This window comes from Oncorhynchus mykiss, chromosome 7 (genome assembly GCF_013265735.2).
Source record: "Oncorhynchus mykiss isolate Arlee chromosome 7, USDA_OmykA_1.1, whole genome shotgun sequence".
Lineage (NCBI taxonomy): Eukaryota > Metazoa > Chordata > Actinopteri > Salmoniformes > Salmonidae > Oncorhynchus > Oncorhynchus mykiss.
In genome coordinates, this window is record NC_048571.1 from 32,171,012 (window position 1) to 32,196,545 (window position 25,534).

Consider the following 25,534-nt stretch of genomic DNA (forward strand, 5'->3'; position numbering starts at 1 on the left):
AGGAGTAAGAGTTAAGAAACTGTGTGTATATCATTAATTACAATGACAATTACAATTGAACAGTAAATCCTGCAAACAATGGCTTTTAAACAAATGATTTTAGTCATTACAGAATGAGCCTTCAAAATTAAGCCTATCAGTGGTTTAGAATGAAATACTGCCATTAACAAGAATCTCACGAACCAGCACTCCAAGAGGACTCCAAGACTAACGAACAGAGTCATGTGTATGGCCTGCGTTCAACATCAACTCAACAAAAGATGCGCAGAGAGACTGTGCTCTTATTGTATGGGTAACGTGTGATGAGTCAGAATCGTAGGTCTGACTCATCATTCAATTTCATTTGCGATGGAACTTAGGATCATAAATAACAAGCCACTTCGGCAACTCAAGGCTGAGTGACAGTGTTACTCTTGATTTACATACTTTTATATTTCAAGGTTGCTGAAGACATTTGTCAACAATGTATTATGTTCTAATATGTATGTATGTATGTATGTATGTATGTATGTATGTATGTATGTAACCGTTCAAAAGTTTGGGGTCACTTAAATTCCCTTGTTTTTTGTCCATTAAAATAAATTGGTCAGAAATAGTGTAGACATTGTTAATGTTGTAAATGAATATTGTAGCTGGAAACGGCTGATTTATGGAATATCTACATAGGCGTAATGAGGCCCATTATCAGCAAACATCACTCCTGTGTTCCAATGGCACATTGTGTTAGCTAATCAAAGTTGATCATTATAAAAAAATGAATTGATCATTAGAAAACCCTTTTGCAAATGTTAGCACAGCTGAAAACTGTTTGATTAAAGAAGCAATGAAACTGACCTAGAAGGCCAGCATCCCGGAGTCACCTCTTCACTGTTTACGTTGAGACTGGTGTTTTGCAGGTACTATTTAATGAAACTGCCAGTTGATGACTTGTGAGGCGTCTGTTTCTCAAACTAGACACTAATGTACTTGTTCTCTTGCTCAGTTGCGCACTCCTCTTTCCCACTCCTCTTTCTATTTTGGTTAGGGCCAGTTTGCACTGTTCTGTGAAGGGAGTAGTACACAGCGTTGTAAGAGAACTTCAGTTTCTTGGCAATTTCTCACAGCCTCTAATCGAACCCACAAATGCTGATGCTCCAGATACTCAACTAGTCTAAAGAATGCCAGTTTTATTGCTTCTTTAATCAGCACTAATCAACCGTTTTCATCTGTGCTAACATAATTGCAAAAGGGTTTTCTAATGACCAATTAGCCTTTTAAAAATGGTTAACTTGGATTAGCTAACACAACATGCCATTGGAACACAAGTGATGGTTGCTGATAATGGGCCTCTGTACGCCTATGTAGATATTCGGTTTTTAAAAAAAGCTGTTTCCAGCTACAAGTCATTTACAACATTAACAATGGCTACACTGTATTTCTGATCAATTTGATGTAATTTCAAATGTACAAAAAGTGTTTCTTTCAAAAACAAGGACATTTCTAAGTGACCCCAAACTTTTAAACAGTAGTGCATGTACACGTAGACAAGCATGCAAGTCAAAAAGATACAAACCTGTTTGTCCTTCTTTTGTATTTTCATATTTCTCTTCACCTTCACTGCATCTATGACACAGAAATAAATATCTTTATTGAAGTAAGAACATTTTTAAAAAATACACTAACCTCAGTAGGACCTGGTCAAATTATTTGCAAGGGCGGAAAGAGTTCATAGTTAAAAAATAAAAAAACAGGAGATAATTGGTTAGTCACCTTTCTCCATTGATAGTATTGTTACAATAAACCAAGGCTCTTTTACGACACATTCCATCTAGGCCTACATAATTAGGCACCATGAGCAATTCCAATGTTGCTACGGCACTTATGATTGTCAGGTGACAACTAGTCTCAGCTATATGTGAAATTTAAAAAAAAATGTGACACTAAAAGAGTTAGACATTTGCAAGTTACCTTGAAAGTGAGGAGCCAAACTAGCCTACTCCTTCCTGTGTCTACTGGATACAGACTAAACTCACCCCCGAATGCACCATTGTTTAGCCAACAAAATCAGACACAAAGGTGTTCTTTCATAGCAAACGTCATTTGGGACACATTGTTTGTTACAAACTAACTAACCTCAAGTGGTTTTGGATTTGTATAATGTGTGACATGTAATTGTTTATGTTTATTTTGTAGTGTATCATTTGTGCTTTTATTTTTGCGGACCCCAGGAAGAATAGCTGTGACTTATGCAACAGCGAATATGGATCCAAATAAACTGCAGGTGGCTAGGGGAGCTGCCTACTTTACCTGTGCGACCAGGGTCTTTGTTTTCTGTTAGACCTGGTGTAGTTGTGCGGCATATTGGCTCCACCAAAATTCCACAGGAATAATCGACCTACCTGCGGGAACGTGTCTTAGTTTCATGGCAAAGACTTGAGCTGGCTATCATGAAGTAGCTAGTAGACTGTAGAACTTAACTGCTACAAGTTGCCTGGCAAATTGAAGTTCTTGGCTAACTTATATGATTAAGAAAGCGTTATCAATTAATCTACCAAAAACAACACTAATCCTTACGTCGGCGGAGCCGTGTCCTATTTATATTAGCAAGGTATCGAGCTAGCCAGCCTGCTAACTAATGTCACTGCAATGATGTTATATATTCCAGTCCTTACACGTGTGAACACCCCCTTAAAATCCTTGCAGAGATATCGCCGCTACCCCTCAATGTGACTTCACCTACCTGGGCAACATTCACCGGTCAGAGCATCAGTTGCCAAACACTGCGCTTTCTCCCTGCATTTATTTCCAAGGACACAAAAACGCCATGACAGTTTAGAAAAATGCATTAAAAATTAGACGGGGTGTGAGATGGGGAGGGGGCCTCCGTGCAATTTCTTAATCCTCATAAAGCACACGAGCAGATGAGTTCATTCATGAGGGATGCACAAGTTTGAGACTCACCAACCACCCCACCACAACACAGGACCCTGCAATACAACACAGATTAAAAACAGTTAAAATACCTACTTACCTAAAATGGCTACTGCAGCAGCCAAAATACAAACAGCTATTATTTGGTGAAGTTTAGCGCTGGCCGCCTGCTACAACAGCCAAAATAATTGGACCCGTAACATTCTATTTTTCATTGGCTGCACCATAGTGCAGCTGGGTCGATTGATATTTCCATTGGTCCTCCAGCTGTCAAACAAGGAGTGCCGTTCTAAGTTTGTCTGAGAGCTACATATTGCAAACACATTGGGCACATTTAGTTACCGTTGATGTGAACCTTCTTGTGATTGGTTGTACTCTACTATTTTGCTTACCATAAAACCGCACGAAAACCTCATTTTTTCGGTCATGAGAGTCCCTCGGTTTTGCTCTTTGGCCGTGTAGTTTAACACGCATTAGTTTTATTCCTGGTCTCAATTCTGTAAAGATCTAGTGGTTTTATAATTCTTCTTCCTTGTGTAACAGTTTAGTTTCCAGCCCTCTCCTCTTTTCCCCTACCTGGGCTCGAACCAGGGACCCTTTGCACACATAGAGATCGTTGCACATCGCGCCACAAAAGCCGCGGGGAACAACTACTTCAGGTCTCAGAGCGAGTGACGTCACATATTGAAACGCTATTAGCGTGCACCCCGCTAATTAGCTAGCCATTTCACATCGGTTACACTTGCATCTTCCAATCATGATGGCTTTTATATGGAAGCCCATTCCTGCCACACAATAAATAGATTAAAATCAGTACTATCTAAAAATGTTGAGGTATGTTGGTCACAATTTCAAGATAGTATCTTGACATTTTTTAGATAGTATGTATACAATTTGAGACACTGTCTTGAAATCCTGACTATTGTATCTCTACATTTTTTAGATAGTATGTCAAAAATGTGAGATACTAATCTAAAAAAAATTGAGATACGTGAGTCAGAATTTCAACATATCTTATAAAGTTTGACTAACGTATTTCAAAATGTTTAGATAATATATCAAATTATTTACATACTATTACTACATTTAGAGATACAGTGGTTCGACAATTCTAAATGTTAAGGTTATGCCAAGGCACTGGTAGAGTAGTGGCGATTTTAAAATGTAAAACTCCCAACACAAAACAATTAATTAACTTGGGGCGGCAGGGTAGCCTAGTGGTTAGAGTTCAAATCCCCAAGCTGACAAGGTACAAATCTGTTGTTCTGCCCTTGAACAGGCAGTTGTTCCTAGGCCGTCATTGAAAATAAGAATTTGTTCTTAACTGACTTGCCTGGTTAAATAAAGGTAAAATAAAAATTGCACTATAACAGTGCCCACAAACTGTTAGGGCTGTCCCAACACCAGAGCCTTGCCTTCTGTTCAGCATGGAGTGAATCCTTACCACTGCTACACCTGGCTATCAGCGGAGCCTTGTCTTACAGCAAAACAGTTCAATCAGCCTCAATTTCTGCCGTAAAAAAAAACATAGCTGATACGGCTGACTTGCTTAAACAAATGTAGTTTCTACTGACAATTGAGATATACAAACTATGGCATAATTGGACGATGAGCGGATGGATAAGAGGCCATCCAAAAATTTGATTGAAACATTAATGAGGGAGCTAGGACGGAAATAGTCAATATAGCTATTTGTTCAGCACTTTTGAAATGCACAGCAACAGAATTCAGACCATGGGCCATTTTTACAGTATTCTCCTTGTACACCAAGTCATAACTGTAGGATAAATAAAGGGAGCATATAGGCAGACAATGAAAGCTCTTACAATATTCAATGATTACATTTCTCTAAAACAGGCTATAGGCTACATGTGCACCACCAACTTCTAACAGCTTACTACACAATGTACACTTAGTATTACTTTCTTAGGTACAGTATACAGTGCATTTGAAAGTAGTCAGACCCCTTGTCTTTTCCCACATTTTGTTACATTACAGCCTAATTCTAAAATGGAATAAATGCATTTTTTACCTCATCAATCTACACACAATATCCCATAATGACAAAGTGAAAACAGGTTTTTAGACATTTCTGCAAATCTATTAAACATAAAAAACAGAAATACCTTATTACTTACTTATACCTATTAGATAAGTATTCAAACCCTTTGCTATGATACTCGAAATTGAGATCAGGTGTATCCTGCATCCATTGATCATCCTTGAGATGTTTCTACAACTTGATTGGAGTCCGTCTGTGGTAAATTCAATTGATTGGACATGATTCGGAAATGCACACACCTGTCTATATAAGGTCCCAAAGTTGGCAGTACATGTCATAGCAAAAACCAAGCCATGAGGTTGAAGGAATTGTCCATATAGTTCCGAGACAGGATTGTGTCGAGGCACAGATCAGGGGAAGGCTACCAAAACATTTCTGCAGCATTAATTGACACCAAGAACACAGTGGCCTACATCATTTTTAAAGGAAGAAGTTTGGAACCACCAAGACTCTTCCTAGAGCAGGCCACCAGGCCAAACTTAGCATTTGGGGAAGAAGGGCCTTGTTCAGGGAGGTGACCAATATCCCAATGGTCACTCTGACAGAGCTCCAGTTCCTCTGTTGAGATGGGAACCATCTCTGCAGCACACCACCAATCAGGCCTTTATGGTAGAGTGACCAGACAGAAGCCATTCCTCAGTTAAAGGCACATGACAGCCAGTTTGGAGTTTGCCAAAAGCCACCTAAAGGACTCTCAGACCATGAGAAACAAGATTCTCTGGTCTGATGAAACTAAATCAAATTTGATTTGTCACATGCGCTGAATACAACAGTGAAATGCTTACTTACAAGCCCTTAACAATGCAGTTTTAAGAAAATACCAAAATAAAATGTTAAAAACTAAGAGAAAAAAATGACAAATAATTAAAGAGCAGCAGTAAATAACAATAGCGGGGCTATATACAGGGGGTACCAGTACAGAGTCAATGTGAGGGGGAACCGATGCCGAGGTAATTGAGGTAAATGTACATGTAGGTAGAGTATTTATAGTGACTATGCACAGATAATAACAGAGTGTAGCAGCAGCGTATAAGAGGGTGGGGGGGTGCAAGTAGTCCAGGTTGCCATTTGATTTGCGGTTCAGGAGTCTTATGGCTTGGGGGTAGAAGCTGTTTAGAAGCCTATAGGACCTAGACTTGGCACTCTGGTACCGCTTGCCATGCGGTAGCAGGGTGAACAGTCTATGACTAGTGCGGCTGGAGTCTGACAATTTTTAGGGCCTTCCTCTGACACTGCTTGGTATAGAGGTCCTGGATGGCAGGAAGCTTGAGCCCAGGGATGTACTGAGCTGTACGCACTACCCTCTGTAGTGCCTTGCGGTCGGAGGTCGAGCAGTTGCCATACCAGGCAGTGATGGAACCTGTCAAGATGCTCTCGATGGTGCAGCTGTAAAACCTTTTGAGGATCTGAGGACCCATGCAAAATCTTTCCAGTCTCCTGAGGGGGAATATCGTTTGTCGTGCCCTCTTCACGACTGTCTTGGTGTGCTTGGACTATGTTAGTTTGTTTGTGATGTGGACGCCAAGGAACGTTAAGCTCTCAACCTGCTCCACTACAGCCCAGTTGATGAGAAAGGTGCTCGTTCCTCCATTTCCTGTAGTCCCGATCATCTCCTTTGTCTTAATCACATTGAGGGAAAGGTTCTTGTCCTTGCACCACATGGTCAGGTCTCTGACCTCCTCCCTATAGGTGTTCTCGTCGTTTTCAGTGATCAAATACTCTACCACTGTTGTGTCATCAGCAAACTTAATGATGGTGTTGGAGTCATGCCTGGCCGTGCAGTCATGAGTGAACAGAGAGCACAGGAGGGGACTGAGCACGCACTCCCCGTGTTGAGGATCAGCGTAGCAGATGTGTTGTTACCCTACCCTTACCACCTGGGGGTGGCCAGTCAGGAAGTCCAGTATCCAGTTGCAGAGGGAGGTGTTTAGGCCCAGGGTCCGTAACTTGTTTGGGATAGGGGACAGTATTTTCACGTCCGGCTGAAAAGCGTGCCCAAAGTAAACTGCCTGTTACTCAGGCCCAGAAGCTAGGATATGCATATAATTGGTAGATTTGGATAGAAAACACTCTAAAGGTTCTAAAACTGTTACAATTATGTCTGTGAGTATAACAGAGGGGCGATACGGTGCGAAACCCCAAGGAAAAACCACACCAAAATAAAAATAATTCAGCTTACCACTATTTTCAATGGCTATCACTTTTATTATAAGGCGAAGTCCTCCCAGATTGCAATTCCTATGGCTTCCACTAGATGTCAAAAGTCTTTAGAAAGAGTTTCAGGCTGGTTTTTGGAAAAAATGAGCCATGGTTTGGCCGTAAAGCATTCTCACCAAACTGCTTGCCTATTGTCCTGTAACCCATCCCAGCCTTGTGCAGGTCTACAATTTTATCCCTGATGTCCTTACACAGTTCTCTGGTCTTGGCCATTGTGGAGAGGTTGGAGTCTGTTTGATTGAGTGTGTGGACAGGTGTCTTTTATACAGGTAACGAGTTCAAACAGGTGCAGTTTTAATACAGGTAATGAGTGGAGAACAGGAGTGCTTCTTAAAGAAAAACTAACAGGTCTGTGAGAGCTGGAATTCTTACTGGTTGGTAGGTGATCAAATACTTATGTCATGCAATAAAATTCAAATTAATTACTTAAAAATCATACAATGTGATTTTCTGGATTTTTGTTTTAGATTCCGTCTCTCACAGTTGAATTGTACCTATGACAAAAATTACAGACCTCTACATGCTTTGTAAAAAACCTGCAAAATCTGCCAGTGTATCAAATACTTGTTCTCCCCATTGTATGCATAGGCCCCCGCCTCGTGTCTTACCAGAGGCTGCTGTTTTACCCTGAAGATAGTGTATAACAGGCCAGCTGTATATTCTTGATGTCGCCGTTCAGCCACAACTCGCTGAAACATAAGATATTACAGTTTTTAAAGTCCTGTTGGGAGGATATACGTGCTTTCAGTTTGGCCCATTTATTTTCTAGCGATTGAACGTTAGCTAGCAGGAGGGAAAGCAAAGGCAGATTAGCCTGATCCTCACAAGGCACCCTGATCTTTTTCCACAAAATCTCAGTTTCCTTCTCCAGCGAATGATGGGGATCTTGGCCTGGTCGGGTGTCTGAAGTAGTATATCCCTCCCGTCCGACTCATTGAAGAAAAACTCTTTGTCTAATCTGAGGTGAGTAATCTCAGTTCTGATGTCCAGAAGTACAGAGAGATCATTGATAAAAATCTGCTCCAGAGCACTAAGGACCTCAGTCAGGTCAAAGGTTCACCTTCCAACAGCACAACGACCCTAAGCACACAGCCAAGACAACGCAGGAGTGGCTTCGGGACAAGTCTCTGAATGTCCTTGCGTGGCCTGGTCCTTGCGTGGCACAGAACCCGGACTTGAACCCTATTGAACATCTCTGGTGAGAAAATATCTGTGCTGAGATGCTCCCCATCCAACCTGACAGAGCTTTAGAGGATCTGCAAAGAAAAATGGGAGAATCTCCCCAAATACAGCTGTGCCAAGCTTGTAGTGTCATACCCAAGAAAACACAAGGCTGTAATCGCTGCCAAAGGTGCTTTTACTGAGTAAAGGGTCTGAATACTTATGTAAATGTGATATTTCTAAAAACCTGGTTTTGCTATGTCATTATGAGTTATTGTGTCTAGATTGATGAGGGGGAAAAAAACTATCTAATCAATTTTAAAATATGGCTGTCACTTAAAAATTCTGTAAAACGTCAAGGGGTCTGAATACTTTTCGAATGCACTGTATATATCTCCCTGGCATAGTACATAATTTATGTAGCAGAATTCAAGTCATTGTTGAACTCACCTTGTTGCGCTGTGCTCACTTGAACAGGAAGGTGGAGCAGCAGTCCTTCATGGACAAATTTTGTCATCAAAGTCTGGCATTCTCTGGATTTATGGTGCTTTCAACACAACTGGGAACTCGGAAAAAAACGAGGTCGAATCATGACATTAGTAATCTTCATCACTACCTTGATTACTTCCCCTTTTTCTTCACTCTGTAGCCTCACTCATTAGGCAGTATTAGTTCTGTTTTCATGTCCAGACGCTTCTCTTGTTTTGTAGCGCTCCATGTTCGTTATTATTAAATGCAACAACTGCACCTGCTCCCTTACTCTCTGCGTCTTCGTTACAGAATACTGCCTCAAAAGCCTTCCCTTCCTCATCACTACGGCTCCCGTACACAAAGTCATCATATCGTTGGCCCCGTGTTTTGGGATGTAGATGTGGACATCCGCCAGACTCTGGAGAGGGAACGCGTGCCTACTACCTGCCTTCCTGAGTCCATTTACGTCCTCACGGAGGTGAGGGATCAGCTGTTGACCTGGGCGAATACATCCCTTGCCGCTGGACATCCAGGAATTACCTACACTATTCAATCTATCTCTGCAAAGTACTGATGGCCCACTTTGGCACAGGACATCGCACGCTATGTCAATTCATGCTTCGTATGAGCCCAAACTAAATCTCCCAGGCACGCTCCAGCTGGGAAGCTTCTTCCCGTGCCTCAGCGGCCTTGGTCCTATCTGTCCATAGATTTGATTTCGTTACGGATCTCCCTCCGTCTGATGGTTTCATGGTGTTTAGGTCAGAACGTGACTAGGGTGGTGTTCTAGGGTGGTGTTCTAGTCATGATCATATTTAGGAAGCTCTTTCTCCCACCTGCTTTGTGGGATATTGTTTTGAGTGAGTGCATGGAGCACTACGGTACTTCATAGTTGTTGTTTGTTTCTTGTTTTGTTTAAGTTTCACTAAAATAAAGATGTGGAACTCCAATCACGCTGCGCCTTGGTCCACTCATTTCAACAACTGTGACAGATTCTCAAAATCCTCCCGTTTTATCCCTCTGCCTGGTCTCCTTACCGCACTCCAGGTCGCTGAGGCACTGTTCTAACAGGTCTTCCGGCACTATGGCCCCCAATTCACGTCACAGGTATGGAAAGCCTTCATGGAGAAGCTGGGGGTCACGTCACGCCTACCGGCGCTCGACATTGCCGGTTTACTAAACACCGGTCCTGGCAACCCATCATTACGCACACCTGCGACCCATCATCATGCACACCTGGACTTCATCACTACCTTGATTACTTCCCCTTTATCTAACACTCTGTAGCCTTTCTCATTAGGCCGTATTGGTTCTGTTTTCATGTCCAGACACTTCTCTTGTTTTGTATTGCGCCATGTTCGTTATTATTTAACTCAACAACTGCACCTGCTTCCTGACTCGCCTGTGTCTCCATTACACTGGATGACAGTTCAAAACGTATTTTCCAGTCGGCGCTCGTTTTTTTTCAGTGTTCCCAGTTGTCTTGAACTCACTGAAGTCTGACGTTTCCAGTTTTTTTGAACTCGGAAGAAGTTATGCTCGATTGACAGCATTGCCAATGCATTCAAACTTTTCTGGCACATGGTGTTGAATGTTTTTCCTTTTAAGCTTAGAAAAGAGACCCTTAAACACCCCACTCCACAGAATAGCAGGCTAGTGATTGCTTTGAGATGCTTGCAGTTAGCCACTGATACCTTCCAAACCACTCATTGCTGAATTTGTGATGTCCAACATGTTGTGTAATGTTTATGGCCGAAGAGCACCGGGTAGATGGTGGCAGACTGCAGTAAATTGCATCATATCATTGTGCCAGACTATCACAAGGGTGAGTTAGAGTGCTGATTATGCTTTTGTTTTCTCTCACTCGAAAAACAGAAAGAATGTATGTTTTATTTAATAAATGTACTTATTTATTTAGCCAATAAAGTGTATTAGTCATAAAGCTGAGTGACTTACTAATTTCTTGCCACACCCTGATCTGTTTCACCTGTCTTGTGCTTGTCTCTACCCCCCACCAGGTGTCTCCTATTTTTCCACATTCTCCACTGTGTATTTATACCTGCGTTTTCTGTTTATCTGTTGCCAGTTGGTCTTGTTTTTTCAGGTCTCACCAGAGTGTTTTCTGTTTCTCCTGTTCTCAAGTTTTTGTTTTCTAGTCTTCCCGGTTCAGATCTTTCTGCCTGTCCTAACCCTGAGCCTCTCTGTTGTTCTGTACCTGCTTGACTCTGACTTGTTTACCAACCTCTGCCTGTTCTGACCCCGAGCCTGCCTGTCATCCTGTACCTGCCTGACTCTGACCAGGTTTATAACTTTGTTACATTAAATATTCAGAGAATCGAACTATATGCCTCCTGTGTCTGCATCTGGGTCATATCCTGCGTCGTGATAGTACGAACCGGCCATGACTGACCCAGCAGATTCAGACCAGCTTCGCATCCCTGTCTCCTCCAAAGGAGCCACCATTGGAAGACACAAGGACCTACATCAAAACCTTATGCAAGGACTCCAGACCTTGGAAGAACGCCAGGATCACACTTTCAATGCATTGCTCGAGCAATACTGATGATTATCTACTAGGCAGCAAGCCACTATGGTAACCCCCCAGACTCTCAGTTACCCTGCTACCAGTGAGTCTTCTCCCCAGTCTACCCCAGCTTTTCAAGAACTTCGCTTACCTCCGGAAGTGCTACGCTGGAGATCCAGGAACCTGCCGGGCGTTTCTCTGCCAGTGCTCCCTCATCTTCGAGCTGTCTACCTGATAATGCTGATGTCTGGGAGGGCACTCACCTAGGCTACTGCAGTGTGGGAGCAACAATCCACTGTTTGCCTCAGTCTGGAGGAGTTTGTGGCGGAGGTTAGAAAGGTGTTTGATTCTCGGTTGTCCGGTGGAGAGGCTGCTCGGAATCTACTTCAACTGCGTCAAGACTCCAGTAGTGTCGCAGAATACGCTGTGGATTTTCGCACTTTGGCCGCCGGAGTCTCTGTTCAACACATTCCTTCATGAATTATCAGAGGTGGTTAAAAACGAGCGTGCAGCCTGGGAGCTTCCCATGGACCTCGACTCTCTCATAGCCTTGACCATATTGATCAATGGCCAGCTGTGAGAACGTAGGACAGAGTGGAGGTCTGTTCCCGGTCACACTCGCTCGTCCACAGCTCCCACCTCACCTCCGGGGAATCCTGGAAGTCCCCGGTGTCTACAACACGGGGAGAATCCGATGTCACCCAAGTTCCCTTGGTAAGGGAAGACCCCCATGAAGTGGACAAAAATGAATGGCAACTTATTTCCATTGGGCGAACCGTATACACAATCGCAAATAACACTCAAATGGACGGCAGTTCATCCAAACCATATGGCAAGTGGAACATGGCAAATGCCAAGTGTCATACTCCAAAACTCCCAAAGATGGCGAGAGCGCTCTACCATAGATTTTCATATGGCAAATGGTCACAAAGTCAAGAACCAGGGGTCAAATTTTGAAAGATATACAACCCCCTCTAAATAAGTGCTGTAAGGACAATTTTTTGGACAAAAACATGGATTTTTTTTGTCAGTTATACATAAGTAATAACCGTATGAACATACATTTGTCTTCTTTTATTGAGTTTGTCCATAAGGCCTGTGTTTTGTCCATTTGCAATATATGATCATAGGAAGTCGGCTTCCGAACCCAAAAGTCAGTAAACCATGTCCAAATGGCATAAGAAATATCCAAATGGTATTTATACTGTCCAAATGATATATATCACTATGTTGAGCCCTGAATCAACTTATAAGGTCTATTTGTCATGTTTGATCATAGGAAGACATAGGAAGTAAGAATTTGGTGCAATGAGAGAGAAGTTGGATTCTGTCGTTTTTTTTAAGATTTTTTGAAAAACGTCCAAAAGGATGAGCATGGGTGGGGTGTGCTCCCTACCCGGCCATGGACCACATGCACCCCCTAAAGGCATTAAAAACCATTAAAAAATATATGCTACTGGTAACCCTTTCAGATAACCAGGTGCATGGCTGTTCATTTGCAATGTCTTGCAATGGAAATTTACCATCAAGAATTTGACATGCTCTAATATACTGCAGAAAGGCCCAATTGACTGGCCCGTTGAACTCGGGATGGCCGGGCAGTGATAGTGGTTCCTCTCCATCGCTCGTTGGTGTTGATTTCAGCATGTCAATTTGGTGATGGTAAATCCCTCATTAAAAACATTTGGAAATGTACTTTCCATTTGCAATGTCTTACAATGGGTATTTACCATCACAAATTTGACATGCTCTAATATACTGCAGAAATGCCCAATTGACTAGCCCGCTGAACTCGGGATGGCCGGGCAGTGATAGTGGTTCATTTTAGAGTTCAACCGATTATGATTTTTCAACGCCGATACCGATTATTGGAGGACCAAAAAAGCTGATACTAGTTAAACAGCCATTTTTTTTATTTTTTATTTGTAATAATGACAATTACAACATTACTGAATGAACACTTATTTTTACTTAACATAATACATCAATAAAAATCAATTTAGCCTCAAATAAATAATGAAACATGTTCAATTTGGTTTAAATAATGAAAAAACTAAGTGTTGGAGAAGTAAAAGTGCAGTATGTTCCATGTAAAAAAGCTAACGTTTGAGTTCCTTGCTCAGAACATGACAACATATGAAAGTTTGTGGTTCCTTTTAACATGAGACTTCAATATTCCAAGGTAAGAGGTTTTAGGTTGTAGTTAATATAGTATTAATAGGACTATTTCTCTCTATACCATTTGTATTTCATATTCCTTTGACTATTGGATGTTCTTATAGGCACTATAGTATTGCCAGTGTAACAGTATAGCTTCCGTCCCTGGGATCGAACCAGGAACACATCGACAACAGCCACACTCGAAGCAGTGATACCCATCGCTCCACAAAAGCCACGGCCCTTGCAGAGCAAGGAGAATAACTACTCCAAGTCTCAGAGCGAGTGACGTTTGAAACACTATTAGCGCACACCCAGCTAACTAGCTAGCCATTTCACATCGGTTACACCAGCCGTTAGGCTGATAGGCTTGAAGTCATAAACAGCGATGTGCTTGCTAAACGTACAGGGCCCTCCCTTGTCTGCAATTCGGCAAATCTGATGATGAATCCATAGTCTTGCTTCCTGTTTACAAGCAGAAGTTGACACAGGAAGTAGCCACGATTCACTCCGTTGAGAAATGGTCTCCAGAATCAGAGGTTATGCTACAGTACTGCTTTGCTAGTGCTGATTTGAACATGTTTAGAGTCTCCGTCGATAACATTAACGAGCTGACAACCTCTGTCACCGGCTTCATTAGAAAATGCATCGGTGACGTTGTATCCATGGTGAGGGTTCACTGCTTCTCCAATCAAAAGGCCTGTTCACCGGACGTGCTACCTGTCCCAGATCTGCTGTTTTGAGGTGCTGATCTGTTGCGCCCTCGACAACTACTGTGATTATTATTATTTGACCATGCTGGTCATTTATGAACATTTTAAAATCTTGGCCATGTTCTGTTATAATCTCCAACCGGCACAGCCAGAAGAGGACTGGCCACCCCTCATAGCCTGGTTCCTCTCTAGGTTTCTTCCTAGGTTTTGGCCTTTCTAGGTAGTTTTTCCTAGCCACTGTACTTCCACACCTGCATTGCTTGCTGTTTGGGGTCTTAGGCTGGGTATCTGTACAGCACTTTGAGATATCAGCTGATCTAAGAAGGGCTACATAAATACATTTGATTCAATTAACCCTGAGATTGGCACAAAACTAAAGAACAAGGCTACCGCACACAGGGCTACCGCACACAAGGCTACAGCACACAGGGCTACCCCACACAGAGCTCAAATAAAATAAAATCTAATTTTATTGGTCACATACACGTGGTTAGCAGATGTTAATGCGAGTGTAGTGAAATGCTTGTGCTTCTAGTTCCGACCGTGCAGTAATATCTAACAAGTAATCAACCATTTGACAACAACTACCTTATACACACAAGTGTAAAGGATTAATAAGAATATGTACACATAAATATATGGATGAGTGATGGCCGTGCGGCATATGCAAGATGCAGTAGATGCTATAGAGTACAGTATATTCATATGAGATGAGTAATGTAGGGTATGTAAACATTACATAAAGTGGCATTGTTTAAAGTGACTAGTGATACATTTATTACTTCCAATTTTTTATTATTAAAGTGGCTAGAGATTTGAGTCAGTATGTTGGCAGCAGCCACTCAATGTTAGTGGTGGCTGTTTAACAGTCTGATGGCCTTGAGATAGAAGCTGTTTTTCAGTCTCTCTGTCCCAGCTTTGATGCACCTGTACTGACCTCACCTCTGGATGATTGCGGGGTGAACAGGCAGTGGCTCGGGTGATTGTTGTCCTTGATGATCTTTTGGCCTTCCTGTGTCATTGGGTCGTGTAGGTGTCCTGGAGGGCAGGTAGTTTGATGTGTTGTGCATGCGTTGTGCAGACCTCACTATCCTCTGGAGAGCCTTACGGTTATGGGTGGAGCAGTTGCCGTACCAGACGGTGATACAGCCCGACAGGATACTCTCGATTGTGCATCTGTAAAAGTTTGTGAGTGTTTTCAGTGACAAGCCAAATTTCTTCAGCCTCCTGAGGTTGAAGAGGCGCTGTTGCACCTTCTTCACCACGCTGTCTATGTGGGTGGACCATTTCAGTTTGTCCGTGATGTGTACGCCGAGGAACTTAAAACTTTCCACCTTTTCCCCTACTGTTCCGTCAATGTGGATAGGGGGGTGCTCCCTCTGCTGTTTCCTGAAGTCCACGATCATCTCCTTTGTTTTGTTGACGTTGAGTGTGAGGTTATTTTCCTGACACCTCACTCCGAGGGTCCTCATCTCCTCCCTGTAGGCTGTCTCGTCATTGTTGGTAATCAAGCCTACCACTGTAGTGTCATCTGCAAACTTGATGATTGAGTTGGAGTCGTGCATGTCCACGCAGTCATGTGAACAGGGAGTACAGGAGAGGGCTGAGAATGCACCCTTGTGAGGCCCCAGTGTTGAGGATCAGCGGGGTCAGATGTTGTTTCCTACCCTCACCAACGTCTCCTTGTCCCAGTCTGTAATCCCCACATGTTTTAAGATGACCACAATCATTCCTGTTACTAAACACTCTAAAGCTTCATGCCACAATGACCACCACCCTGTAGCAATTCTGTAATCATGAAGTGCTTTGAGAGGCTGGTTATGGCACAAATCTACTCCACCATCCACCAGCTCCAACAGATCCATAGACAACAATCTCAATTGCTCTCCACACTGCCCACGCCCACCTAGATAAGAGGAATATCTATGTTGACTACAGCTCAGCGTTCAACACCATTGTTCCCTCCAAGCTCGTCACCAAGCTTAGGACTCTAGGTCTGAACATCTCCCTCTGCAACTGGATCCTGGACTTCCGGACGGGCCGACCCCAGGTGGTGAGGGTAGGACATATCACCTCCGCGACGCTGACCCATAACACAGGGACTCCACACGGGTGTGTGCTTAGTCACTTCCTGTTCTCCCTGTTCACCCACAATTGTGTGGCCACGCACGACTCCAACACCTGATCACTGACAACGATGAGTCAGCCTACAGAGAGGACCAAGGAGCTGATGGTGGACTACAGGAAACGGGGACAGCTTCAAGTTCCTCTGTGTTCAACTCACTAAAGACTTAAAAATGTCCAAACACACACACGCAGTCATGAAGGAGACGCAACAGTACTTCTTCCCCCTCAGGAGGTTGAAAAAGTTTGTCATTGGCCCTCAAATCCTCAAAAGGTTCTACAACTGTACCAGTGAGAATATATTGACTGGCTGCATCACTGCTTGGTATGGCAATAGCACCGCCCTCGATTGCATGGCGCTACAGAAGGTTGTGTGGACAGCCCAGTACCTCACCGGCTGCCGAGCTCACTGCCATCCAGGACATCTATATCAGGCTATGTGAAAAGAAGGCCCGGGAAATCGTCAAAGACTCCAACCACCCAAGCCATAGACTATTTTCTCTGCTGCCGCACGACAAGAGGTACCAGTGCATCAAGTCTGACACCAACGGGCTCTTGAACAGCTTCTATCTCCAAGCAGTACGACTGATAAATAGCTAACGAAATAGCTACACACACTATCTGAGTTAACCTTGCATCTTTATTGACCTTTTATTTAAATCTTTGCACTGTCTCTATGCACACTCTCGGGGCCTTACACACTCGCACACACCGTCACTCCAACACACACACAAACACTCACTCCTTAATTTTCTCACTCACAAATAAAATGCACATATATTTATACTGACTAGATAATAAACAGAGTAGCAACAGTGTATGTGAAGAGTGTGAAAGTGTCTATATGTGAGTGTGTGTGTTTGGCGTCAATATGCATGTGTGTGAGAGTATGTAGTGTGTTTGTATGTGTGTGTGTGTGTTGTAGTGTCAGTGTAGTATGTGTGAGTGTGTGGGTGGAGTCTAGTCAGTGTGCATAGAGCTATTGCAAGATAGTTAGTGCAAAACAATAAAGATACAAAAAAATAATAGAGGGGGTTAATGTAAATGGCATATATTATATTACTCTAAAATATTTATAGGATGGCCAACCCTCTTGGGTGCAAAGCCAACATTGGATCTGACCTCCACTTTCCCAAAAATTCTGTGCTGCAGTATGACACACACTCGAAAATGCAGTCATGCAGAGCAAAACACATTAGTAGGGCCTTTTAAAATTAATTTAAATATTTAGCCTAATTCTGTATTAGTTTTTTAAAATTCTGTTTTCTCAGTTTTGTTTTTTCAGGATTTGGATATCCCCTGTTTTTTCTGGTTTTCCCCCAATTTTTTTTATTTAAAAATACTACAACATTTGATTTTCTGTGTTCACAACAATGATTAAACCGCATCAGTGGACCACTTTTATGGTCTGTGAAAAATCTAAGAAACTTTTGTGTAGTTTAAGTCAGTGCAAATGAACTGTTGTTTGGTTAATTAACAGCGTTTCGGTAGCGCAGTAAGCGCACATGTGATGGTGTTCGCAAATCAGACGGTGTTCGCAAATCAGATTTGTATTTATTTAAATTCATTTTTAGTAATTAAATGTTGAGTTAGATTACATATGGTTACTTCACAGCAATTGCTAGCCTGCTAACGGTAGCTGTTAGTGAGAACTTCCTAGGTGTTAACACATTTGTTTTTACATTTAAGCCTTTATATACAGTCTGTCACAATCGCCTAGAGAGATGGGTGCAAAGTCAATTGCAGAGAGCAGAGGATACTGGGGAAAACCGTCTTTATTGGGATTCCCAAACGAACGCCCAAAACCATAGGCGATTAATAGACAGAAAAATAGTCCGACCCAACACAGGGCACAAACGGACAGGAACACAAACACGCACACCCCGACTAACAGAAAATAATCCCGCACAAACATAGGCGGGCCTAACAGGCTTAAATAGACATAAATCAAGAAACAAAATAAGGGACAGGTGCAACCAATAAGACCAAACGAACAGAAAAGGATAAAGGGATCGGTGGCGGCTAGTAGACCAGCGACCGCCGAGCGCCGCCCGAACAGGCAGGGGAGCCACCTTCGGTGGGAGTTGTGGCAGTACCCCCCCCCCCCCCCCCCCCCGACGCGCGGCTCCTTCAGCGCACCGCCACCGGCCTTGAGGGCGACCCAGGGGGAGAGGCGCAGGGCGATCCGGGTGGAGGCGGTGGAAGTCCCTCAGTAGTGAAGGGTCCAAAATGTCCCCCAACGGTACCCATCACCTCTCCTCCGGACCATACCCCTCCCAGTCCACGAGGTACTATAGGCCCCTCACCCGGCGTCTAGAGTCCAGAATAGCACGTACAGTGCGCGGCTAGTAGAACGGCGACGACGACCGCCGAGCACCGCCCGAACAGGCAGGGGAGCCACCTTCGGTGGGAGTTGTGACACACTCAAACGTTTGGACACACCTTCTCATTCAAGGGTTTTTCAATATTGTTTCTATATTCTCCAATGTAGATTAATAGTGAAGACAAACTATGAAATAATACATTTGGAATCATGTAGTAACCAAAACAGTGTTAAATTAATCAAAATATAAAAGATTCTTCAAAGTAGCCAACCTTTGCCTTGATGACAGCTTTGCACACGCTTTGAAATCTCTCAACCAGCTTCACTTAGAACGCTTTTTCAACAGTCTTGAAGGAGTTCCTACATATGCTGAGCACCTGCTTTTCTTTCACTCTGTGGTCCAACTCATCCCAAACCATCTCAATTGGGTTGAGGTCGGGTGATTGTGGAGGCCAGGTCATCTGATGCAGCACTCCATCACTCTCCTTCTTGGTCAAATAGCTCTTAAACAGCCTGGAGGGGTGTTGGGTCACTTTCCTGTTGAAAAACAAATGTCCCACTAAGCGCAAACCAGATGGGATGGTGTATTGCTGCAGAATGCTGCGGTAGTGTAACCGATGGCTAGCTAGTTAGCGGGGTGCGCGCTAGTAGCGTTTCAATCGGTGACGTCACTCGCTCTGAGACCTTGAAGTAGTTGTTCCCCTTGCTCTGCAAGGGCTGTGGCTTTTGTCGAGTGATGGGTAACGATGCTTCGAGGGTGGCTGTCGTCGATGTGTGCAGAGAGTCCCTGGTTCGAGCCCAGGTAAGGGCCAGGAGAGCGACGGAAGCTAAACTGTTACATTGATGCTGTTGACCCGGATTACTGGTTGCTGCGGAAAAGGAGGAGGTCAAAAGTGGGGTGAGTGTAACATATGTGAAATGGCTAGCTAGTTAGCGGGGTGCGCTATTAGCGTTTCAATTGGTGTGCACATCACACCAATTCAATTGTTGTGCACGTCACAACAGGGTCCCTGGTTCGAGCCCAGGTAGGGGCGAAGAGAGAGACGGAAGCTAAACTGTTACAGTAGCCATGCTGGTTAAGTGTGCCTTGAATTCTAAATAAATCACTGACCGTGTCACCATAAAAGCGTCCCCACACCATCACACGTCCTCCTCCATGCTTCACGGTGGGAACCACACATAAGGAGATCAACCATTCACCTACTCTGCGTTTCACAAAGACATGGTGGTTGGAACCAAAAATCTCTCATTTGGACTCCAAATTCCACCGGTCTAATGTCCATTGCTTGTGTTTCTTGGCCCAAGCAAGTCTCTTCTTATTGGTGTCATGTAGTAGTGGTTTCTTTGCAGCAATTCGACCATGAATGCCTGATTCACGCAGTTTCCTCTGAACAGTTGATGTTGAGATGTGTCTGTTACTTGAACTCTGTGTAGCATTTATTTGGGCTGCAATTTCTGAGGCTGGTAACTCTATTGAACTTATCCTCGGCAGCCAAGGTAACTCTGGGTCTTCCATTCCTGTGCCGGTCCTCATGAGAACCAGTTTCATTTTCCAGAATCCGTCTATCTTCTGTATACCACCCCTACCTTGTCACAACACAACTGATTGGATCAAACACATTAAGAAGGAAAGAACTTCCACAAATTAACTTTTAACAAAGCATACCTGTTAATTGAAGCTGGTTGAGAGAATGCCAAAAATGCTATTTTGAAGAATCTCAAATCTCAAATATATTTTGATTTGTTTAAGACTGTTTTGGTTTCTACATGATTCGTTATGTGTTATTTCATAGTTTTGATGTCTTCACTATTATTCCTTAATGTATAATATAGTACAAATTTTTAAAAAAGGAATAAGTTGATGTGTCTAAGCCTTTGAATGGCCAAAGGTGTCTGACTTTACAGTAAGTACAGCATCATAAGATCCAAGGTATTTATGTATGTGTTATAAATTACCAAAGGGCTCTTACTTTTAAGGAAGTATAGCGTCATGCGATATAGAGTCTTTATGGATGTGTTATGAATGTGCTGAATACTACAGGTGCAGACTTTACCGTGCAATGCTTACTTACGAGCCCTTTTGCAACAATATAGAATTAAAAAGTAAGACATTTTTTTAAAGAAAACATTTGCTAAATAAAACAGGGGAATAGTAACACAATAAAATAACAATAAGGAGGCTATATACAATGAGTATCAGTACCAAGTCAATGTGCAGGGGTACGAGATAGTTAAGTTAATTTAAGTAAAATGAGTAGCTGCAGCATACAGTGCATTCGGAAATTATTCAGACCGCTTCCCTTTTTCCACACTTTCTTACGTTACAGCCTTATTCTAAAATGGGTCAATACTTTTTTCCACATCAATCTACACACAATGCCCAAAATGACGAAGCGAAAACAAGCTTTTAGACATTTTTGCAAATGTATTAAAAATAAAATCTCTTATTTACATAAGTATTCAGACCCTTTGCTAATGAGACTCGAAATTGGGCTCAGGTGCATCCTGTTTCCATTGATCACCCTTGAGATTGATCATCCTTGAGGTTCGCCAACTTGATTGGTCCACCGGTGGGAAATTCAATTGGACATGGTTTGGAAAGGCACACACCTGTGAGGTCAAGCCATGAGGTCAAATGAATTGTACGTAGAGCTCCTACCTCGGAGAGTACCAAAAATGTCTGCAGCATTGAAGGTCCCCAAGAACACAATGACCTCCATCAAGACTCTGCCGATAGCTGGCCGAATGTTTATTCCATGAAAAAATCAGCCATTTCCAGCTACAATAGTCATTTACAACATTAAGAATGTCTACACTGTATTTCTGGTTAATTTAATTTAATTTTAATGGACAAAAATTGTGATTTTCTTTCAAGGAAAGGACAATTCTAAGTGAACCCAAACTTATGAATGGTAGTGTACATATTACCTCAATTACCTCGACAAACCGGTGCCCCCTCACATTGACTCTGTACCGGTACTGTCACACCCTGACCATAGCGAGCTTTTTATTCTCTATGCTGGTAAGGTTGGGCAGCAGGGTAGCCTAGTGGTTAGAGTGTTGGACTAGTAATCACAAGGTTGTAAGTTCAAATCTCCGAGCTGATGAGGTACAAATCTGTCATTCTACACCTGAACAGGCAGCTAACCCACTGTTCCTAGGCTGTCATTGAAAATAGGAATTTGTTCTTAACTGACTTGCCTAGTTAAGGAAAGAAAAAAAAGAAGTGTAGGGTGTGACTAGGGTGGGTCATGTAGATAATTATATTTCTATGTTTGCCTGGTATGGTTCTCAATCAGAGGCAGCTATTTATCGTTGTCTCTGATTGGGGATCATATTTAGGCAGCTATTTCCCCTTTGTGTTTTGTGGGATCTTGACTATTGACTACTGCGAGCACTATATGTTTAGTTTTGCGATTTATTCTTTTCTTTGAGTTTCACTTCCTAATAAAGTGGATGGAACCATACCACGCTGCATCTTGGTCCACTCATTATAACGATTGTGACAGAAGATCCCACCAACAACGGACCAAGCAGCGTGCCCAGGAGAAGCAGGGATCCTGGGCCTGGGAGGAAAGTGGGGAGTGGAGGACATCCTGGACGTAGGACGAGATTATGGCAGGAGACAGAAGCCTGCCATGGAAGCAGGAAGAAGCAGCGAGGGAGCAACAACGAGAACACCGGGGTTCGCGGCCACGACGGAAGCCCGAGAGGCAGCCTCAAAACATTTTTTGGGGGGGGGTCACACGGGGTGGTTGGCGGAGCCAAGGTTTGAACCAGAGCCAACTCCCCGAACTCACCGCGGGAGTGTGTGACCGGTCTGGCACCATGTTTTTCGGTGATACGCACTGTGTCTCCATTGCACATTCACAGCCCGGTGCGTTCTGTGCCAGCTCCTCGCACTTGTCGTGCTAAAGTGGTTATCTGTCCAGGACGGGTTGTGCCGGCTCAGCACGCCTGGTCTCCAGTGCGCCTCCTCGGTCCAGGATATCCTGCGCCGGATCTATGCACTGTGTCCCCAGTGCGCCTTCACAGCCCAGTGCGTCCTGTGCCAGCTCTCCGCACTTGCAGTGCGAAGGTGGTCATTTGTCCAGGATGCGTTGTGCCAGCTCTACGCTCCAGACCTCTAGTGCACCTCCACAATCCAGTACGTCCTGTGCCTCCTCCCCGCACTCGTCCTGAGGTGTGTGTCACCTGTCCGGTGCCACCTGTACCGGTCCCATGCATCAGGCCTCCAGTGCGCCTCCACAGTCCAGTACATCCTGTGCCTCCTCCCCGCACTCGCCCCGAAGTGCGTGTCACCAGCCCGGTGCCACCTGTACCGGCCCCACGCATCAGATCTCCAGTGCACCTCCCCAGTCAAGTATGTCCTGTGCCTGCTCCTCGCGCTCGCCCTGAGGTATGTGTCACCAACCCAGTACCACCAGTGCCGGCCCCACGTACCAGGTTCCGGCGAGGATCCCCAGTCCAGAGCTTCCGGCGACGTTTCACAGTCCGGAACCTCTGGCGATGGTCCACAGTCCAGAACCTCCTGAGACGGTCTGCAGTCCGGAACCTCCTGAGACGGTCCACAGTCCGGAACCTCCTGAGACGGTCCACAGTCCGGAACCTCCTGAGACGGTCCGCAGTCCGGAACCTCCTGAGATGGTCCGCAGTCCAGAACCTCCTGAGACGGTCTGTGGTCCGGAGCCTCTAGCGACGGCGAGGATCTACGGTCTGGAGCCTCTGGAAACAATCTACGGTCCGGAGCCTCCGGTGACAATCCACGGTCCGGAGTCCCCTGCGATGATCCGGTTCCTATGGTGTCGACCCACTGTCCGGTTCCTCCGGCGACGACCCACAGTCCGGTTCCTCTGGTGACGATCCCTGCACCAGTGCCGCCATTGAAGATGACGTATCCGCGAGTGAAGTGGGTACTGCCGCCCCCGACAGTAGATGCCCACCCGGACCCTCCCCTATTTAGTCAGGTTTTGCGGTCGGAGTCTGCACCTTTGGCAGGGGGAACTGTCACGCCCTGGCCATAGAGAGCTTTTTATTCTCTATGTTGGTTAAGTCGGGGTGTGACTAGGGTGGGTCATCTAGGTGATTATGTTTCTATGTTGGCCAGGTATGGTTCCCAATCAGAGGCAGCTATTTATCGTTGTTTCTGATTGGGGATCATATTTAGGCAGCCATTTCCCCTTTGTGCTTTGTGGGATCTTGACAATGTATAGTTGCCTGCGAGCACTATAGTAGCTTCACCTTTCATTTTGCGATTTATTGTTTTCTTTGAGTTTCACTTCCTAATAAAGAGGACGGAACCATGTCACGCTGCATCTTGGTCCACTCATTATAACGATCGTGACAGGTATAAAGCCTCGCTACTACTGACAGGTATAAAGCCTCGCTACTGTTATTTTACTGCTGCTTTAATAATTTTTATTTTAATGTTTTACTCAATTTTTTCCTCAACACTTATTTTTCTTAAAACTGCATTGTTGGTTAAAGGCTTGTAAGTAAGCATTTCACTAAAAGGTCTAGTCGGCGCATGTGACAAATACAATTTGAATTGATCTAGGTAAGTGTTTCTTGGTGTATTGTGCACACAGCAAATCTAAACCTAACCCTAACCTTAACCACACTAATATCCGTATGTCTAAATCTTAAATTAATACCAAATAGCACATTTTTGTTTTCATCCAATTTTATGATATAGTCAATTGTGACTTTGTGGCTGTGCTATCTAATGGAAGCAATTCCCTCTGGCCTCAAAGGAGAAACAACCTTCCAGCTAGCTAATTAGCAAAGAACATAGCTAGCTAGCTAATAGTTTCACCGAGAAGAAGAAAGACTACACCCTTAAAATCTTTGGTCAACATATAAAATGCTTGTGGGGAAAACAACGGCAATGAAAGTTACAAACACAAACCCTTTATTATCAAGACGTAGGACTGATACGACAGAGATGCACACGACACTTGGGGAAGGTGTTATAAGAAGTCATTGGTTGATAGATTAAGCCAATGAGTAATGCTTATCACGACACTTTGTATTGGCTAAGGAAGGCCAAGTTCTATGCATTGTTATTGTAACGTTGTTATCACTTTTCATCATGTCACAATAAGCTTTGTTAAACATCTGGTAACAATGTTAGAAAAACATTTCATATTTTTTCATGTTGAAAAAATGTTGCATTCAAAACTTTGGACAATCTTAACCAGTGTTTCTTCTTGGTCAGGACGTTATTGTAAAATATAATGTGTTCTCAATTATATTTTGAAGGCAACAACTATAGTTTGATAGGGCATTCATAAAGTCTTCATAAGCACTCGTATCAATACTTCACAAATCATTTTGCCACCATTTAAATAGCATGACTAGATATTGAATGGTTTCTTTAGCATTTAGTTAAGCCTTAGTTTTGAAAAAGCTTATTTAAGTGTATAGTTTGTTCAAATTGGGACTGAAAGCTTGCAAGCTTGCAAGTTGCTACAATGTTTCAGGTAGAAAATGTGACTTGGGCATTTGATGAGAAATATATTTGGCTCCTTAAGGGTTAAAGGAGTTAGCCATATGTTCCGTGCACCCCTGCAATCCCTGGCACTCGTCTGGTTTCCCTGTGCTGCCCCTCCTCACTCCTCCCCTCATTCGCTTGGCCCTCAGCCCAGAGAGAGCTGGAAAATCCAATATTTTCCCCCCTAAGATTTAGACCTTAAACTTTTTTCAAGGGATAAAAATGGGCCAGTTTGTTAGAAATGCTGTGCCGATTTCTGGTCCCAGTACATCCCTGTGTGAATGTGTGAATCTTTACCCCAACATATACGCAGTATGGCTAATGTGCTGTTGCATGTCAATCATACTATCTTGCCTCATCCATGGAACATACGTATATA

General features: G+C 43.6%; 1 protein-coding gene across 7 annotated transcripts in view; it reads right to left on the bottom strand.

Moving 5' to 3' along the window:
* Positions 1–3,525, bottom strand: part of LOC110527654 (chromodomain-helicase-DNA-binding protein 6) — a 98,655-nt gene extending 95,130 nt beyond the window's left edge. For 3 of the 7 annotated variants that reach the window (XM_036983148.1, XM_036983150.1, XM_036983147.1), the window contains exons 1-4: positions 3,303–3,525; positions 2,941–2,966; positions 2,720–2,772; positions 1,553–1,602 (exon numbers count right to left, since the gene is read on the bottom strand). In XM_036983148.1, coding sequence (XP_036839043.1) covers positions 1,553–1,602; positions 2,720–2,772; positions 2,941–2,966; positions 3,303–3,338 — 165 coding nt within the window. In that variant the 5' untranslated portion in view covers positions 3,339–3,525. Of the gene's footprint in view, positions 1–1,552; positions 1,603–2,286; positions 2,379–2,719; positions 2,773–2,940; positions 2,967–3,010; positions 3,188–3,302 lie in introns of those variants that run through there. The other 4 variants (XM_036983153.1, XM_036983149.1, XM_036983152.1 and 1 more) reach the window with 4 other exon arrangements.
* Positions 3,526–25,534: the final 22,009 nt, after the last annotated feature.